Consider the following 19282-nt stretch of genomic DNA (forward strand, 5'->3'; position numbering starts at 1 on the left):
ATCTGGAGTGCACAACTTGGGTAACTGCGGAGGCTGCACCACTGGGCCCTGCAGGGCACCTACTACATAAGACCACTCTCCCAGATCTGGGAGATGTAGCAACTCTCCCTAACACATAGAAACAAATATAGGGAAGCAGCCAAAATGTGGAGACAAAGAAACAGGTCCAAAATGAAAGAACAGAAGAAATCTCCAGGAAAAGGACTAAATGAAATGGAGGCAAGCAAACTACCAGATACACAGTTCAAAACAATGGTTATGAGGATGCTCAAGTGCCCTAGCTGGTGTGGCTCAGTAGGCTGAGTGCTGGCCAGCGAACAAAAGGGTTGCTGCTTTGATTCACAGTCAGGGCACATGCCTGGGTTGAGGGTTGGGTCCCCAGCTGGGGGCATGCAAGAGGCAACTGATCAGTGTATATCTCACACATCAATGTTTCTCTCCCTCCCTTCCCCTCTTTCTAAAACTAAATAAATAAATAAAATCTTTTAAAAAAAAACAAAACATGCTCAGGAACTTAGTGAGAACTTCAACAGCATGAAAAAGGACATAGAAACCATAAAAAATAACCAGTCGGAAATGAAGGATACATTGGCCCTGGCCAGGTTGCTCAGTTGGGTATAGCATCATCCCGATGTGCCAACCCAATTGTGGGTTCGATTCCTGGTCAGGGTACATACAAAAATCAACGAATAAATGCATAGGTAAGTAGAACAACAAGTCAATGTTTCTCCCTCTCAAATCGATTTTTAAAAATTTAACAAAGAACAAGAAAAGAAATGATGAATACAATAACTGAAATGAAGAATAATTTATAGGGAATCAACAGTAGAGTAGATGATGCCAAAAATCAAATCAGTGATTTGGGACATAAGGAAGCAAAAAACACCCAATTGTAACAACAAATAGAAAAAAGAATCCAAAAAGAAGATAGTGTAAGGACCTCTGGGATAACTTCAAGCGTACCAACATTTGCCTCATGGGGGTGCCAGATGAAGAGAGAGAACAAGAAATTGAAAACCTATTTGAAAAAATAATGACAGAAAACTTTCCTAGCCTGCTGAAGGAAATAGACATAAAAGTCCAGGGAGTGCAGAGAGTCCCAAAAAAGATAGACCCAAAGAGGCCCCTACCAAGACACACTATAATTAAAATACAAAAGGTTAAAAACAAAGAGAGAATCTTAAATACAGCAAGAGAAAAGTAGTTAGTCACCTACAAGGTAGCTCCCATAAGACCGCCAGTTGATTTCTCAAAAGAAACTTTGCGGGCTAGAAGGAAGTGGCAAGAAATATTCAAAGTGATAAAAAGCAAGGACCTACAACCAAGGTTACTCTAGCCAGCAAAGCTATCATTTAAAATTGAAGGACAGCTAAAGAGCTTGCCAGACAAGGAAAAAGTAAAGGAGTTCATCACCGCCAAACCAGTATTACATGAAATGTTAAAGGGTCTTTTTAAGAAGAAGGAAAAAACTTAAAAATATGAACAATATAATAGCAATAAATACGTATCTATCAACAATTGAATCTAAAAATCAAAGTAAATGAACAAGCAGAACAGAAACAGACTGATAAATACAGGGAATATTTTGACAGTTGCCAGATGGGAGGGGGCTTGGGGCATGGGTGAAAAAGTGAAGGATTTAGAAGTTCAAATTCTGGTAGTTATGGAATGGTCATGGGAATGTAAAGTACAGCACAGGAAATACTGTCGGTGATATTCTAATAACTGGTGATATTCTAATACATGGTATCAGATGGGTATGAGATTTATCAGGATGAGCACTTAGTAAGTTATGTAATGTTTAATCACTGGGGTGTACACCTGAAACTACTATAATATTGTATGTCAACTGTAACTGAAAAGTGGGGAGAAAAAGAGAGTCACATCTGAGTCACCAAATTTGTTACAGAATTAGAGTTTTGCTGGTTGGGCTGCATCGTTGTCACAAGGTAGTTTTGTTTATTTGCGGGTAAAGGAGACCAGATGCACGTACAAAGCTCTGCCTCTCTGAAGGGAGGCTTAGCCATTGCTTATGTATACTATGTGGCCAATTACACATTGATATCTTCTTTGCAGTTGGCTACACTTACCAGGGTGAGTTCCCGGTGATGTTTACCTTGTTTACAGCTGGTCTGAGAAATAGTGTGCTACATTTTAACATTTAGCAAGGTTGGCATTTAGTAAGAATGGCCCAGACCAACGATTTTCAACAAGCATGTGCCCCAAGAGGCACACTGGTGCGCCACAAGAGTTTTTAAAACCTACAACACCTGAGTATTTAGTCAAAGGCACTGACCTCTTTTCCCTTAGATTATCAAATTTTTAAAAATGACAACAGCAAACACAACAATAGCCATCTGGAGTGAATGAATTAAAAGTATACCTATTTTTAAAAGATTTATTTATTTTTAGAGAGGGGAAGGGAAGGAGAAAGAGAGGGAGAGAAACGTCAATGTGTGGTTGCCTCTCATGTGCCCTGCCCTGGGATTCCCATGTGTGATTCCCAGGCACGTGCCCTGACTGGGAATCAAACCAGTGACCCTTTAGTCTACAGGCTGGCACTCAATCCACTAAGCTACACCAGCCAGGGCAAAACTATACCTATTTTTTTGTCACATTGGCAAAAAAATATATTTTGTGTGTGTGCCAGTTTAGGTGTGCCATGAGATGAAAAAGGTTGAAAATCGCTGGCCCAGACCCTTGAGGCCCCAGTCGTATCTAACGGAAGGGCAAGTCTTTCTTGCATAGCCTTGTTCTATTCATTGTAGGACATTTAGCTTAGCTGACACCTGCCCACCAATTGCCAGTAGCTTTGCCAGTCATTGTTACCATCAAAAATGCCCCAAGTACTTCCAAAAGCATATGGAAGGTATGGTACTATCACCCATGCAAAACCAACACCCCCCCCCACCACACTGTAAGCCACATAAAGCCCAGCAATAAACCTCTAGAGTGGTTTCTGTCATCTACAATGAACCCTAACCCAGACACACACACACACACACGAAACTCTTACAAAAGACAAACTCAGATATCAAAGCTCATGATGAAAATTAACACCAATCAACGCCTACAATCTTGATGAGAAGGAGGCTGAGAACGCATAGGGCAGAGAATTGGGTTGGGGGCAGAGGGTTGAGATGCCAGGGTTCAGAGGCGAAGAGCTGGGGGCTGGGGGCTGGTGAAGGAGGGCGTATAGGGAGAAGGACCTCCAGGCATCCACTTCGCGTCCCCCACCCCCCGCAATGTCCTCAGCTCCCACCAGAAGGCGCCCGCATTCCCCGCGCGTAGCTGAAGCTGAGCGCAGAAGCTGAGCGCGGTGATCAGAAGAGCCGGGCGGCGGCGTGAGCCCTCCTGGGCAAGTGACACAGGGTGCAAGGGAGCCCTGGCTTTGTTCCTGGGGCTGACTTCTTAACTCCGTTCGCCACCCTGGCAGAAAACGCACATAACCACCCCAGCGCCTTTATCTACAAAGCCCAGAGATTCGGAAGGCGAGCAGGGTCTAGCGTTCTGGGGAGGCGGGAGGATCCCGCACGCTCAAAGGCTGACGCGCGGCTCCCGGATCAGGCCGCCTCCAGCCCCATGAGGACCGCCAGGCCGGGGCTGAGAGCCGTGAGCAGCCCGGATCGAAACCCTGCGGCGGCCTCGGAGCCTTAGACAGGTCAGCGCCCGGGCCGGGTGAGGGCTGAGCGGGAGGTGGGAGGAGTCGCGCTCGCTCGCCGGACTATTGCTCCCCAGCGCAACTGCCCGAGGCCACTCACCAGGTCACCTCCGCCGGGGGCACCTCGTAGCACGGGAGTGATTCTGCATTTTTCATGACAGGCAAGGTGTGGAGCTACCCTTTGTAGCACGCCCGGGGCCAGGTGATGTTCGACCGAGGAATTGGGGGAAGGGGGAACTGACTCACGAGCTGGCGGGGTGGGGTGGGGGGGGTGGCGACAGGCTTGGGGACGTCCGCTGCTCAAATAAAGAGAAGCTCTTCTACTCATGCGCGGCCGCGTCGAAACCCCCGCAGCCAAAGGTCCCTCGCATCAAGATGCCGGGCCTCTGGTGTGAGAGGAAACCAGGACGCGGGAGAGGGCGAGAAGAAAGGAGGCTGGGAGACACAAGGCCCAGGGAGTGAGGGGAGTGTACGGGGTGGCGCGGGGGGCCACCGCTGGCTGTGTCAATCCTAGCGCTCAGAATGTGGAGAGCGCCCTGGGAAGCGCGCGCGGGGGTATCAAGGGTCTGCCCACGCCTTTCCTCCGCTGGCTTCTCACCCTGCCACACCCTACCGCCCACCCAGAATGCGGGTGGGCCGCAGGGCCCTCTGTGTGCTGGTTCTGCTGCTCGCCTGCGCCTCGCTGGGGCTCCTCTACGCAAGGACCAGGGACGCGCCGCACCTCCGGGTACCTCTTAATCTGTGGGCGCCCGTGCAGGGCCCCCCCAGGCCAGAGTTCCCCGACCTCGCCCCCGAGCCCCGCTATGCCCACATCCGGGTCAGGATCAAGGAGCAAGTGGTGGGGTGAGTGCCAGGAGTGGTGGCGGCAGTGCGTCACTCCCTGGGGGGTGGGGGGGGAACTTCAGTTTCCTTCACAGCTGAGCTCTAATGCTTGGGTTTTCTCCGCGAGTCGTGGGGGTGCAGTGGGAGGTGGAAGGGGCTACTGAGTCTTGGGTTGGGGGACATATTCCCTCTCTGAACAATGTCGCGGCGATGGGGGAGAGAGGGTGTCCAGTCGGAGGACGGCACTGAAACACTTTCTGCTGTCTTGGTGGTGTCCACGTGAAAGGAGAGCCCGGGTGCGGCCTGAATGGTGGGTGGGTGGACAGCCCTGCCATCCCAGCGATCTGGCCCTGCTCTGCATCTCTGTGAAATCCAGATTTAGGGAATAGGCCATCTTCTACGTGCTCCCTCCTCCTGGGGACTATTTGAAGAGCAGTGCTTAAGGGGACGGTACTGGGTGGGCAGGGCTGAAGGGGCAAGGTGTGGGGCGCTGTGTGAATGTTTTGTGGGATGGAGGGAGCTGTGCAGTTGGGCTCTGATGACCCTTCCTCCCTGCTCCAGGCTGCTATCTGGAAACAACTGCAGTTGTGAGTCCAGTGTGGGGAGCCTTCACCTCCCCTTCCAGAGGCAGGTCCAAGCCATTGACTTCACCAAGGCCTTTGACCCTGAGGAGCTGAAGGCTGCCTCTGCCGTGAGGGAGCAGGAGTTCCAGGCCTTCCTTTCAAGGTACCAGCGTGAAAGGAGAGCATGACCCTGCAGTGGCAGCGCAGTGCAAGGCCTGGGGGTGGGTGCGACAGGGGAGAGAGCCCCACTCCCACTGACTCTGCCTCTGCTCTCCCTCTCCTCCACTGTCAGGAGCCGGTCTGCTGCCGACCAGCTGCTCATTGCTCCTGCCAACTGCCCCCTACAATACCCCGTGCAGGGTGTGGAGGTACAGCCCCTCAGGAGCATCTTGGTGCCAGGTGGGGAAGAAAGGTCCTAGGGGATGACCTAAGCCACTGTGGGAGTGGCAGAGCCCAAGGTGGGGTGGGGAAGAACGAGGGAAGTTTGGAATGGGAACCAGGACATCTGATGAAAGGGGGCTTAAGGTCTGAAGGGGGCTCAAGAGGTGCGAGATGGGGGCAGAAGGGACTCTTGGGTTGTCAGGAATTGCAGAAGACTGTAACTGGAGAGGTTTGGAGACAAGAATCTATTCTTTGCAGACTAACCAGAGGTTACGTGGATTCGGTAAGGCAGACCATATAAGAGCTACTGCTTCAATGGGAAGGAGTTAAAAATGTGTTACTCTAGGCTACTTCCCACATTGTGCCCAGCTGCCCAACAAGAGTGATGGGGGAGAGGTTCTGTGTTGTGTGTGGCAAAAGAAGAGGGAAGAAGAAGCCATCAAAACTGTCTGTGATTCTCATCCTCCTCCTTCCTCCCAGGGCTGAGCCTGCAGGCTGCTTCTGGTCAGGAGATATACCAGGTAAGAAGAAACAGGAGGGCAGGGAAGCCAAGTGGGCAGGATGCTGGGAGGGAAAAATGGCTGCCATAGGAGGGATGGAGGATTCAGGGAGTCAAAAGGTGGGTCCGGGGCTAACACCGCATTGTCCAATACCCTCTTCCAGGTGAACCTGACTGCCTCCTTGGGCACGTGGGACGTGGCAGGGGAAGTGACTGGAGTGACTCTCACAGGAGAGGGGCAACAAAATCTCACCCTCTCCAGCTCAGGGCTGGACCAACTCAATCGGCAGTTGCAACTGGTTACTTACAGTAGCCAAAGCTACCAGGCAAACACAGCAGACACAGGTGCGAGGAGCTGGGTGAAGGTAGGGGCAGCCTAGGTGAACAGAAAGAACTCAGAGAGGCTTGAGCAGGCAAATGGCAGAGGGTGTGGGAGACACTGGGCAATGGCCAGAGCTGCCCAGCCACACAATGGGCATTTCAGCTAGGCCAGCAGGGCCAGGGAGGGAGAGAAGAGGCCTTTGTTCATCTGGGGCCAGAGCAGGCCAGAGGGAAATCTGAGCCTTGGATGTGTTCCCTCTTCAGGCCAACCATGGGGGCCCCAGGAAGTGACATGACCCAGGAGCCAGAAGACTCAAGCTCTATTCCCAGCCCACCACTTACTACAGGGCAAAGGGCTTTATCTCCCAAAGCTCACACTTCTAACAAAAGGGGCCTAACACAGCCCTCTTGCTTGTCCCAAGGCTTGCTACACCAAACCTATTCCCACTTTGGGGCTTTGCACTTGCTGTTCCCTCTGCCTAGAATGCTCTTCCCCCAGATTTCCATATGGCTGGCTCCTTCTGGTCTTTTGGATCTCAGCTAAAATGTCTCCTCTTCACTGTCACATTACTTGTCTTATTTTCTATTCAATAGTTAACAGTATATGAACTTCTTTTATTTACTTAACCGGAACCAGACTGACTAGATTTGTAGTCCAGCTTTGTTGTTTAATAGTTGTCTAAATGTGGCAAACTACTTAATTTCTCTGTGCCTGCTTTTTCTGTCGCAGGAATCTACTTACTAAGGCTATTGGGAGGGTTACCGTATTTTTCAGACTATAAGACATACTGCCCACCCCCCAAATTTGGGAGGAAAATGGGGGTGCGTCTTATAATCTGAAAGTACCTTACCTGGCTCTCTGGGGGGTGGGGGTGGGGAGCAGCGGTAGAGCAAAAATTTTTCTCTTATTTTCCTCCTCTAAAACCTAGGTGTCTTATGGTCTAGTGCGTCTTATAGTCCAAAACACACGGTAAATGAGTCCATATTTTTAAGGTAATTTACAAGGCGCCCGGCCCATAGTAAATGCTCAGTAAAGGTTAGCTTTAATTAAATGTTTTCTTGCCTTTTCACCACCCATTAGAATGTAAGTTCCATGGGGGTAAGAACATTGTGTTCTTGTCCTCCAGGGCCTAGAAAGGGGATACACAGAATAAGCACTTAAATATTTATTCACTGAAAAAAGAATATTGTTCCAGCCTTAAGGTCCACATCTCGTGCCCTTTCTTCCCAGTACGGTTCTCCACCGAGGGACATGAAGCGGCCTTCACCATCCGTATAAGGCACCCCCCCAACCCTCGGCTGTACCCACCTGGGTCTCTACCTCAGGGAGGTGAGGCTGGTGCACGCAGGGACGTGGATGGAGCCCCGGTGGGGAGCAAGTTGGGAGAAGCCTGCATGGGAAAGGTGCCTTTTTGCTCCTCACTCTCCACTCTCCTTGTCTGCGCCCAACCTTGCCCCTCACTCCCAGCCCAGTACAACATTAGCGCTCTGGTCACCATTGCCACTAAGACCTTCCTTCGTTACAATCGACTGCGGGCACTCATCGCCAGCATCCGCCGCTTCTACCCGACGGTCACTGTGGTCATCGCCGACGACAGCGACAAGCCAGAGATCATTAACGGTCCCCACATCGAGCACTATCTCATGCCTTTTGGCAAGGTGCGCCTCGAGCAAGGCTGAACCACACCCCGAAGGGCACCGGGAGGGGGCGCGCGCGCTCAGTCTGCTGTCTGCCGAGGGGTGTTAACAAGATTATCCGCCTCGAAATCCCTGGGGTGCCTGTTAACCAAGAGGCTTCCTGGCAGGAATGTAAGCTCTGTGAAAGCAGGAATCGTGTCTAGCTTATTCCCGCTGCATTCTTAAAATGGTTCTTAGCACCTAGCGGGTGCGTGATAAATAGTTGAATGAATACACGCAGGAATTCAATGCATTCCAAGACTCTCCCCCAAAACACTGATTCAGAACCTCTGCCAATGGGAAACTGCATTTTTTACTTAGCTCCCCGTTTAAAAGAATTCGAAGTTTGGAGAAAGGTACAGGCTGTTGAGAGCGGTCAAAAGTGAAAAGAAAAGGTGGCAGTGGGGGTACGTCCTACCCCTACAGCGTCACCAACCATACATATCCTTAACCAGGGCTGGTTCGCAGGCCGGAACCTGGCTGTGTCCCAAGTAACCACCAAGTACGTGCTGTGGGTGGACGACGACTTCATATTCACTGCGCGGACGCGGCTGGAGAGGCTTGTAGACGTGCTGGAGCGGACGCCGCTGGACCTGGTAAGGGAAGGGCCGCGGGTCGGGGTGTGGGAGGAGGAGGGCCTCCGGGACGTTAAGACCACGTTTGAGGAGAGGAGTCGAGAGCAACCAGCCCTGGGACAAGAGAAGGAAGAAGAAGAGGAGCCTAGGGGACTACCTGGGTCCTGAGGGGTAGAGCGGCAAAGGACGGGGCAGAGGGAGCACAGACACACCCCCTTCCAGTCTCCGCCCCTTCTGGAGCCACCCTCCCACTCCCGGCAGGTGGGGGGCGCCGTGCGCGAGATCTCCGGCTTCGCCACCACCTACCGGCAGCTCCTAACCTTGGAGCCCGGCGCGCCAGGCCGCGGGAACTGCCTCCGGCAAAGGCGCGGCTTCCACCACAAGCTCCTAGGCTTCCCGGGCTGCGTGGTCACTGACGGCGTGGTCAACTTCTTCCTCGCGCGCACAGACAAAGTGCGCGAGGTCGGCTTCGACCCTCGCCTCAGCCGCGTGGCGCACCTGGGTGAGTGGCGCCCCCTTCCAGCAGGGTCCCCGTGGGTGCTAGACCAGGTTCCATGCAAGGTGCCAAGGGCACCAGCTACTCCTTCCCACCCGTGCCCGCGGAGCCCACGCCTGCCACCCGGGGCCCCCAGAGCAGTTCTACGATTTACCAAGACCTGCGCCGGGGCAAGAGATGGACCTCCCACCTCCCAGCCTGCACACCTGCCAGGGTTGTCCAACCTATGGCCGGCCAGCCGCATGCAGCCCACTATGGCTGCGAATGTGGCCCAACACAAAGTCGTAGATTTACTTAAAACATTATGAGATTTTGTGTGTGTGTGACTATGTGTCCGACCCCCCACTTTCACGCCCAGCACAGCTGCTTGGTCCACCTTGAACTTCCCTACCACAGTCATCGTCACCTCTGCCCCATGCCAAACTACTTCCCCTGATACTTAGAAATGGAGTCTTTTCCTGCTCACCCTCCATATTCCAAATCTCAGTTTCCCCTAAGGATTGGCCTGCACCCTCAAAGCCCTTCATCATGTACTCCCCTTCCCTCCACCCCCAGAATTCTTCCTGGATGGACTTGGCTCCCTCCGGGTGGGCTCCTGCTCAGATGTCATTGTGGATCATGCGTCCAAGTTGAAGCTGCCCTGGACAGCAAGGGATGCCGGGACAGAGACATACGCCCGGTACCGTTACCCAGGATCACTGGATGAAAGTCAGGTGGCCAAACACCGCCTGCTTTTCTTCAAACACCGGCTGCAGTGCATGACGACGGAATGATGGCCACTCAGGGCCTTCCAACTGTCCGGCTAAACCTGCCTCCTTGTCCCTGACAGGAATTTCTAGCAAACCCCACCACCCAGTGACCACTCCACTGACTGTCCCCAATTCCCTTCTGGAGCTGATCCCAAACAGGAGCTTGTCTTGGTGACACCCCTCCTTTCTGTGAGTGCCCAGGGGCACGATGGAGCCATAACTCACCCCACAGCCAGTGCCAAGTCCTCCCCCGCCCTTCTCAGGGAGGCTGGGGGGCACTTTCCAAGTGCCAAAGAGCCCAAAGGACTCTAAGAACCTAAAGTGGAAATGCTCATCTCCTGGGGATTGAGTTGGGGGGGAAGCCCCCCAAGTGTATTCCCGGGGCTGTGCCCCCTCCCTTATCTCTGGATCCAGGACTGTGCACCGGCTGCAGCCCCACCCTCAAGGAGAGAACTAATGCCTGGAGCTGGGGTGAGGGCTAGTGAACACACAGGTGAAAACCACTTTCAGTTGTGTCTCTGCAGTGCTGTGGGCATAGAGGAGGGGCACCAGGGGCCTGGATGCAGACTCACTTCATGAGTCCCGGAGGCTCTCAGCTTCATTTTATTAGTTACATTAAGCAAGGGGGCTCAGGGGCAAGGCCCTGCTCACACACGTGTTGTTGGGCCCTCCACACTCCAACTGGGTCAGACCCATACCGTGCAAGTCTTCGGACCAGCGGGCTCCTGGAAAAGGGAGGGAACATTTCAGGAATAGATTAAGTACCCCTCACTTCTTTATCCAGGATTTGGCAGTCCTCTGAGAGGCACACTACCCCCCTTTGGAATCTTCAGTTCCTCATTCTTCACACGTAGCTGCCGCCATTCTCTCTGGCTTAGACTTGATAAATTAACTCATCATTTCTTCCCCACCCCTTCCTCCACCTTACTCTTCAGGCCCCTTCCCAAATCCCTCTGCGGCATCCTCAGCCACTGGCTCACACCTCACTTGCTACATCCCAGCACCTCCTTGCTTCCATTCTCGTCACTGCTGCCCCCTCACCAGTCTCTCCAGGGCATAAGCAGCTGCATCCTGGACACTCACAAACAGCTGCTCTGGGGTCACTCTCTCCAGGAGTCCTGCCTGGGTCAGTGTCCCCAGCACTGAGGCTGTGTGGAAAGGGGGTTGGGCTCTCAGGTTCTAAGTCCACACTGTCCTCTTCCCTCCCCCAAGTGTCCAGTCATTTTCCCAGTCTCCAGGTCCCTCCACATTCCACCTCTCACCATTACAGTGAGCCAGGAGAAGGTGGATCCCAGCATCTCGGCATCTGCTGGCCAGCTGCGGAGGTGGGGCAGTGGGTTAAACCCTACATCAGGTAGTGTGCATGGGCTGATTAAGGGAGTTTCTCCTCAACCTACCCCCTCGCTCACCTGTACCACTTCTCTGGCCCCAGCAGCATCTGCAAAGGTGATACCACCACAGTCTAGGACCACCACTCGGACAGGCTCAGCAACTAGGACGGGAGAAGGCAAGAGTACCCAGATGCTTCCATGGGTCATGCCCAAATCTCCCTCCTTGGCATCCCATCTCACCTGCGTCAGGTGGGCCATCTGTCTTTGGAGTCTCCTGTGGGTAGGAAAGGGCAGTCACCACTTGTGAGGTACAAGCATGACCACGCGCACCTCGAGCACAATAACTCCCCTCAGAAACCTTCCTGCTTCCCACTCCCAGAGAAGCCACCCTCCCCTTTGACCCTCACCTTGCCTCTTCCAAGCCCCAGATGCCACTCTAGGATACGGCGAAACCGCCCACGGGTCCCAAAGTAGAGAGGTGTTGGATAGCTCAGGACGCAGAGACCCGGCACCTGGAGGAGCTAAGGGGTCAGAGGGTCAGAGAAACATCCATATCTAACCTTGCCTTCCTTCTTTGGCTGTAGCCCACCTACCTTGTGGCTCTCTTTGAGTGGCCGGTAAAGCTCCGTCCCCTCAGCCAGTCCAAGTGCCACACACTGCACCCTTGACAGGAAGCTGGGGTCAGATTCTCAGCCTGGTCCAGCTGGAAAGTCACCCCAAGCACTCCTTTCTCTCCCCTCCCCTCATCTCAGCTCTCCTCATCTCTACTCCCACCTCTGGGTGCGGCAGACCACAGTCATCATGGAGAAGACCACACCTATGGCCAGGCCCAGGTCCACACTCAGGGTCACTACGGCCAGCCATGTGACCATCCACACAGCCTGCAGGACATAGATGGGGATGAAATGCCCAGAAGAAATGTCAGGCCGTCACTGCTAAGAAAAAGGAGCCAGGGGCAGTGACTGCCCAGGCAAGTGATGAGGAGGGATGGCTCAGGAGACAGTAGAAAGAAAGACATAAGGAAGGGACAGGATTGGCCCAACAGTGGATACACACCAGATGTAATGACCCCAGGCCTTGCATCTCCTGGGGAGTTACAAACATTCAGGTCTGAAAGGGTTCGACACCTGCCCCCAACCTTGTCTTGGAGGAAAGGGGTTAAGAGGCATGCGTGTTGGAGATGGGTGGATTAGAGAACTTAGGACCGTGACACTTAGGCTTTGATCCAGGACAGAGGCTGGGGTGCTGGAAAAATGGGAGGGGGCAATCTGGGGTAATGCTGCCATTTCTCACAAAATCCATGCGGCTGATGCTCCATAGTTGTGGAAGTTCCTGCATCTGGAAGAACATCTGGCGCATGCTGGAGATGTTGATGCAGGCCAGGACAGCCTTGGGACAGAGGACACAAACTAGCCACCCCAATATCCTGGAATATAGCCACCCTTCCCAGCCCCCCTCACACTGTCTCTGCCCATTACCTTGGGCAGATAGTAGAAGAAGGGTCCCAGCCACAGCAGCACTGACAGGACCACTATGCAGGAGAAGAGGCCTGCCAGCTAGCGGGGAGGATGGGTGGAAGTGAAGAAGGAAGGGAAACTCACCCACCTTTTGTGAGAGGTGGTCTCCCTCTCCATTTGGCCTCATCTTCCTTGAAAACCTCTCTCCTCCTAAATCCCCTTCCACACAAATATTCCTCTCTCTTCAGTGGGCTTCTTGATATTCTGCCATTCACACCTTCCTTTCCCTTTCCCGCAATTAAATGCCTCACTCACTAGTCTCCCCTAGCTGTAGACAACTTCTCTATTTTTAAAGCCACTTAAAAGCCACTTAAGAACCTCCATCTTAAAAGCCACTGTGGGATTACCCTAAAAACAGGCTAACCACATACTTAGTGCACCAACAAAGTAACGGAAACCAAAAACATAAAAATACTAGGGGGGACTTTGATATGTGGTATAACTTTTTAAAAGAAAAGGTCCTTATGAAAAAAATTGGAATTTTGTCTCTTAAATTTATTTTACATTTTAGTGTTGTTTTTACTTTGAATTACACATGGGGCACCGTGAACTGTCTCAGTGCTTCCAGTCTACAAAGGTCTTAAATGGAACTTGGTTCTCTTCTTTCTCTCCTATCTAGATAATCCCACCCCCTCACTCAACCCCCTCAGAGTCTGGCCTCCTCTGTATAGCTCCCACCTGTTTTTCTACCACTACCACCACCACCGGCACCTGGACGCCCCCCCCTTTCCTTCCATGGATGCACCCAAGCATGTACACTTACCTGTGTGTTCCCGCCAGCATCCACCAGTAGGCTGGTGGTGGCCAACGTGGCCGAGTTGGGAAAGCAAGAGAAGAGGGAGGAGATGAGGTTGGAGGCACCGTGCGCCAAGAGCTCCTGGGGGTACAGTGAGATGAAGACAGAGACAAAGCCATGGGGGATAACATTAGAGGGTTGTCTCCTGAATGAGGTTGGAGTCCTCAGCTGGAGTCACACCTGGTTGGCGTCAATAGTGTAGCTATACTTGTCTGCATAGATGGAGGCCAGGGAGGCAGACACAGCAAAAGTAACCAGTGCGATGGGCAGTGAATCATCCAGAACCCTGGGTAGCTCAGCCAGGTTGGGGAAGAGAGGCTGGGGAAATCTGGAGAGACAGGGATCCATGGTAAGAATGCGCAAGGATTATAGGAAAGATGGAGAAAAACGGGTGGAGCAGGACAATAGGAGGTGTCGGGTGGGAGAGGTGTGAGGAGAGAGAGCTTGTGTCCTTTCACCCTCTCTTACCCTCCAGGCAGCAGCCCCACTATCTGGACGTTATATCTTGCGTCCAGGGAAGAGGTGAAGCAGAGCACGGAGGCCAGAAGCACCTGGGAAAGAGCATGAGAGGAAGTGGGTCCCCTGGCAGAGGCTAGAAGGGCTCAACGTGAGAGAGGATCGAAATACAGGATTAGGTGGTTGCAGGAGCCTAGCAACTGGGGGAGCTGGGATGTGTTTGGGATGGGTGCTTGACAACTGATTCAGAGTGAAGTAGAGTGGGGATGAAAAGAGGAATGACACCCTCCCTGGGGCTATGGAGAGAGATGGATGCGAGGAGAAAGAGGGGCTCCTATGAGGGAAAGATGTGGGTATCAGGGGGCAAAACAAAGCCATCCTAAGTAGGGAAGCTTGGCTATGTGTGGAGATATATAGGGTGTCTGTGGAGTCGTGGAACATTTATTTACTTGGGGGGAGAAAGAAATGTAGGTGGGAGTAGAAAGGGAAATAAACTGAATTACAGTGAAGGAGCAGCCAAAAAGAGAGAAGGAAGTGGATGTGCTGTGCCGAGCGACACCGCACGGGAACGCTATGAGGAGGAAGAAGGCGTTCTAAGAGGTGCAGAGGAGACTCCAGGAGAGAAGTGGAAATGTGTGCGTGAGGGATTCCGGAGGGGTCAAAGTATTCTTGGAAAAGGCCTAGAAAATAATTTTGCCATCTATAACGCGCACTTTTTGCCCAAATTTTTTAGGGAAAAATAAGGATGCGCGTTCTACATGGGTATAATGATTGCATACCATGGGTATAATAATGTGGGTGCGCATTATACAGGGCAAAATATGTGGTACATGCAAAAGCAGGACCTCTCGGCTGTGACCTCTCTTTATTCCACTAGAGGGCGGTAACGGCCAGTTCCTACGGGATAGGCAAGGTCTGCCCCGCGCACGGAGCGGATTCGCTGGAGCCATCCTCACCATGACGATTTCCCCTGGAATCGGGGTGGGTAGCTTGTCTCGGAACCTCACGTTCAATTCCTTGACTGGCACGAGCAGCGCCAGGCTGAGTGCAGAGATGGTCAGTTCGGCCGGATTGCTCCGGGGCAGCGCGGTCAGCACTGCGGCCAGCGTCTGCGGGCAGGAGCGGTGAGCAAAGGGCTCAGAGCCAGGGGCGACTGTCCCCAGCGCGGACCTACCAGATCTAAGCAAGGTCTTCTCTCCCACCTCCACGGCGACCCTCAGTCAGCCTCCTGGCTCTAACCTCCTTTCCTCTGCACCTCCCCCCCCCGCCCTTCCCCCCCCCCCCCCCCCCCCCCGTTACACACTATCCATCCACCTGTCTTCCCTTCCTTTTCGGGTTTCCTTCTTCCCGGGACTGCTAGAAGCCTCTTTTCCGCTGTTCTCCAACTCCCACCTTAAAGAGAGCGAAGCAGCCGATCTGGCGCGGGAGGGGCAACCCCAAAAGGCTCGGCAGCTGGGACACGAGCACGTGCAGCGCGGCCCCGCTGGTCAGCGCTTTCACCACTGGCTCTGACAGAAAGGTGGACAGCACGCCGAGCTGCAGCGCGAACATCCCCAGCTGCCGGGAAGAAGATGCGCAGTCACCGCGGGAGGAGCAGACCAGTTGCAGAGCAGGGCGCCGGCTTCTTCGCGCTCTTCTCTGGCCAAGATCTGCGAGCGGCAGGCGCATCCCACCCTTTCCTCTGGCCCAGTTCCCCCGGGCGTCCAGCGGGGATCCCCCAGGATCCTCCAGGATCCTCCCTCACCATCAACGCCCCGCTTCCGAAGGCCAAGGCCGCAGCTGCCTCGACTCGCTGAGCGTCCAGCTGTTCCCTCTCGGTTACGCTCAAGTTTCCCCCGAGGGGTTCGGGCACTAGCTGCTCCACGGCCGAGCCCGTCATGAGGCTGAGTACTGCGAACGTTCCTAGGACCCGAGGACAAACGTAGGAATTATCAGTTGTGCTGTCTGGGGCACAGCGATAGCCCAGGCTGTGCGCTTGCTGCGGGTCTGTGGGCATCAGACCTCGCTCCCCGAGAAGGCGGCTAGCTGCTCGGGTGAAAACCTCAGGGCTCAGCCGGTGCAGAAGCCGGGAGCCGGTGGTGACGGAGGTTAGCAGGGGGTTGCAACCGGCAAAAACAGGCCCCAGACTGAATCACTGCCTCTTCCTGAGGACGCCCCGCGGACTGCATGCCCTTTTGGGTGACTGAGCATCTCTTCTCCCCTCTTCCAAGTTCCAGAAATTTTAACCAAATTTCACGCGGAGGAAAATCCCGAGTAAATTGCCACCTCTTTGCACCCCCAACAAGCATTGCCTGGGTCAGAGGGTCAGGCAGGGGAGTGGTGGAGAGCAAGGGGAACGGGCTAGGGGATTACAAGAACAGAAGCCCCAACTCCCTGTCCATTTTCACCCAACAGAAAAGGATAGATGTCACTGGGTCACTCACCCGTGGACAGGTGTCTTCCAGTGCCCAATAAAGTGTAGATAAGGACGGGAAAGAAAGACGTGTAGAGGCCAAACACTGGAGGCACGGATGTCAAGAGGGCAAAAGCCATGCCTGGAGGAAAAGTGGGAGGAAAATTCTGTTGCGGTGGAAAGATGGAGGGTGCCCGCTTCAGGACGCTGCCCCCTTCCCGCACTCTCAGAGGCTGGCGAGGAGACGCTAAACCTTCTCAGGAGGGAACCGAGGGCTTCACGGGCCTGGTGGGAGGTCGCTGGGCGGTCAAGGGCATAGACCCGTGTCCGGCCGGGTGCTGGGGGGCAGGGATTATGACTCTCTCCAGTCCCCTGAGCCGGAAAGTGTCCAAGACTTCTCGCAGGATTGCGCAGATGAGGGGAGCTGGGGGTGGGGATCTGACAGAGCCCCATAGTCCTTACCCAGAACTTGGCCTCGGGTCACCGCCTCCGAACCTTCAACCACACAAACCACCACGCTCCCTCGCTCCCGGGGTCCCAGCCGCCCACGCTTCCCCGAAGCCCTCTAGAGCTTGAGGCCCTGACAGGCTGGTGTGGGGGCCGCTCACCCTGCGGCACGTGCACGATGCCCACAGTCACTCCAGCCACTGCATCACCAAGCAGCCAGGCCCTCCAACGGTAGTGGGGCAGCCAACGCAGCGGGGGCAGCCGCGCCAGCAACAGGCGCCACGCCCCCGGTCCGGAACAGGCGCGGGCCCGCCGCTTCCACAGTCTGCACAGCCTGGACCAGCGGGGCTCCGCCAGTAGCTCCCTCTCCTGCTCTGTGCCCCCGAAGAGCTGCTGGAACCGGGCCTCGGTGAGAGGTTCCCTGAGCTTGGCACCCAGAGGGGACTTAAGGTCGGAGGCCTCTCCTGGCCTTGAGCAGGTCCTGGCGCCCAGTAGCCCACTCATTTTGCTCTTAACCACCTCCAACTCCGCCCAGGCTTAAATACTCCTCCACCCGCTAGCCACGGGTCCCGCCTCCCTGAAGCAGGGTCCAATCCGGCCCTGGAAGGCGCCCTCTGTTGGGGACCCTCTGCAAGCAGGAAAGTGCTGCTTGAGGAGGGGGCGTCTCAGGCGTTTCCTCAGACATCCTAGGCGGGACCACACGCTCTGGAGCCTACTATGGGGGTAGCTATGGAAAGGTTTAGGGGCCAGAGAGAGAACCCAAAAGGCAAGCACCTTCTCAACACCCAACCCCCACTATTTTCCACTCCTAAGCCTTTTCACTCTCTGCCTCCTCACCCTGAGTTCTCTTTGAATCTACACTTTGGGTGAAGAGAGAAGCTGGCTCCTCTCCGGTTACAGGTCATTTTTAGAGACACTGCATTCCCTGCCTAAGCAAAAAAATTCAGAGGATTCCAAACCCAGTCCCTCTGTCTTCCAGACCCAAATCCTCTCGGGGCACAGGTTCCCCAAGAGAGTGTAAGGAGGTCCGTTAGCTTCTTCAGTTTCACAAACAACTGAGAAGAGAAGCAGCTACATGTGTTAGGAAGACAGAGACCCACCACCCCACATCTCTGCAGGGAGAGCTGGGCCTGCATCCCCAGTTCAGGGCCTCAGGAAAAATACAGAACTGATAGGAAAGTTTTATTTTATTTCTTAGAAACCAAAAAACCTGAAACACCATGTATTACATTCCAGTGCAATTCACAAATTCGGCACTCAAAAACACATCTGTGGTTAAATGAAGTACAAGTTGTTGCCCACCCGCCCACCTCATGTAGTCCTGTGATCCCTAAGGAGACACAGAGGTTCTCAGCTCCAGAATTCTACTGTTTGCCCCATCCCCTCCTCCACTCACAAGAATCTTAGTACCCCTCCCCATCACCCTCTGGTCCCCAGTCCCTGACCCCAAAGTCCTGGGGGTAGGGTACAGTGAGGGTGGGTCTCCCCTCTTCAATTCCTTCTATTGTTCCCCAGAAGGCTTATCTGGGCTGTACGTCCTGTCCCCCTCCCAAAAGGCGCCTCCCCCCATTGTCAGACAGAGGGACCTCAGGCCCACAGGGAGGCTCCAGCTCCTCCTCACCCCCACCTCCACCCCAGCAGTCTATTGTCTGCTGAGGAAGCCCAAGTACACGTGACTAGGCCCAGGGGACAAATGGACAAAGTGGACACACTGATGACCAAGGACCCAGGACAGGGAATCTGGACATGGATCTCTGCACATTTGGCCTTCTGTCCCAGGGACTATCCCAGAAGTTGGAAGGGGTAGAGACCCCTTTGGACTCTACACTCTTGGGTCTATGGCTTGAAGAGGAATTCATTCCTGCTCAGTATGGATGTGCCTTATGACTTCCTAGACAGCACAAATAAGAAGATCCAGGGCCAGAAGGGGCTATAGTACCCAGCATCCTCTCTACCTTCTCATTCTCCCTCAGCTGACCATGGAGGTCTTGGAAGGAAAGGTACTTTGGGCATTTGGTGCTTTAGAATCTGGGCGTTGGGGGAATGGTGGGAAGTCAGACTACTGTGGGCTTTCCAGTGGGGTCTAGAAAAGAGGCCAGTTGGGAGGGGAAGAAGGGCTTGGTAAAGGGGAGGATTTATCAAGGATCTAGGGCAGGGGTGTCAAACTCATTTTCACCGAGAGCCACATCAGCCTAGTGGTTGCCTTCAAAGGGCCAAATGTAATTTTAGGACTGTGTAAATGTAACTACTCCTTAACAGTTAAGCGAGAGCTGGGTGCTGCCACCTGGTAGAAAGAAGGTGCCAGGCTGGACAAAACAAGGTGGAGGGCCAGATTCGGCCTGCAGACCTTGTGTTTGCCACCTGTGATCTAGGGTTTTCCAGCGGCTGCAAGCCCCACGTCTGGACTGAGAGATGCTGCGATTGCAGACGAGAGACAAAGACAGACGTGCCTTTTCTCTGACAGCCTGTGCCCTGCTCCTTTCACCAGACCCCTGCTAAAAGTGATTGGAAGGGCCGGCTGATCTCTTCCATACCACTTCGTCCCCTTCCCCCACTGCAGCTTCCCCTCTTCCCTGCGCCAAGACAGCAGCCTCAGTGA

General features: G+C 53.9%; 2 protein-coding genes across 7 annotated transcripts; one reads left to right on the forward strand and one right to left on the reverse strand.

Moving 5' to 3' along the window:
* Positions 1 to 3281: 3281 nt before the first annotated feature.
* B4GALNT1 (beta-1,4-N-acetyl-galactosaminyltransferase 1) lies at positions 3282 to 10247 on the forward strand. 4 transcript variants are annotated; one of them, XM_024576405.4, is made up of 11 exons: positions 3282 to 3661; positions 4286 to 4504; positions 5045 to 5209; positions 5339 to 5445; positions 5908 to 5948; positions 6091 to 6271; positions 7479 to 7577; positions 7716 to 7906; positions 8380 to 8520; positions 8761 to 9001; positions 9551 to 10247. In XM_024576405.4, the coding sequence occupies exons 2-11, from the start codon at positions 4287 to 4289 to the stop codon at positions 9766 to 9768; spliced, it is 1602 nt and encodes a 533-aa protein (XP_024432173.2). In that variant the 5' UTR covers positions 3282 to 3661; position 4286; the 3' UTR covers positions 9769 to 10247. The 4 variants fall into 4 exon arrangements, 3 of the variants coding, with proteins under 3 accessions (XP_024432173.2, XP_024432172.2, XP_053777226.1); XM_024576404.3 differs by lacking the exon at positions 3282 to 3661 and adding an exon at positions 3672 to 3827; XR_008426475.1 differs by lacking the exons at positions 3282 to 3661; positions 9551 to 10247 and adding an exon at positions 3672 to 3827 and having other exon boundaries at positions 8393 to 8520; positions 8761 to 8899.
* Positions 10248 to 10331: 84 nt separating this feature from the next.
* On the reverse strand, positions 10332 to 17187 carry LOC112319124 (solute carrier family 26 member 10). 3 transcript variants are annotated; one of them, XM_045184734.2, is made up of 18 exons: positions 16845 to 17187; positions 16268 to 16378; positions 15589 to 15746; positions 15237 to 15401; positions 14801 to 14953; positions 13857 to 13939; positions 13569 to 13716; positions 13356 to 13469; positions 12554 to 12631; positions 12369 to 12464; positions 11850 to 11956; positions 11669 to 11738; positions 11483 to 11596; positions 11316 to 11349; positions 11154 to 11236; positions 11007 to 11061; positions 10786 to 10892; positions 10332 to 10469 (listed from the first exon to the last, which is right to left on the reverse strand). In XM_045184734.2, the coding sequence occupies exons 1-18, from the start codon at positions 17185 to 17187 to the stop codon at positions 10431 to 10433; spliced, it is 2058 nt and encodes a 685-aa protein (XP_045040669.1). In that variant the 3' UTR covers positions 10332 to 10430. The 3 variants fall into 3 exon arrangements, with proteins under 3 accessions (XP_045040669.1, XP_045040670.1, XP_045040671.1); XM_045184735.2 differs by having other exon boundaries at positions 10336 to 10469; positions 10727 to 10892; XM_045184736.2 differs by having other exon boundaries at positions 10345 to 10469; positions 10828 to 10892.
* Positions 17188 to 19282: the final 2095 nt, after the last annotated feature.

This window comes from Desmodus rotundus, chromosome 3, assembly GCF_022682495.2.
Source record: "Desmodus rotundus isolate HL8 chromosome 3, HLdesRot8A.1, whole genome shotgun sequence".
In the NCBI taxonomy this organism is placed as follows: domain Eukaryota; kingdom Metazoa; phylum Chordata; class Mammalia; order Chiroptera; family Phyllostomidae; genus Desmodus; species Desmodus rotundus.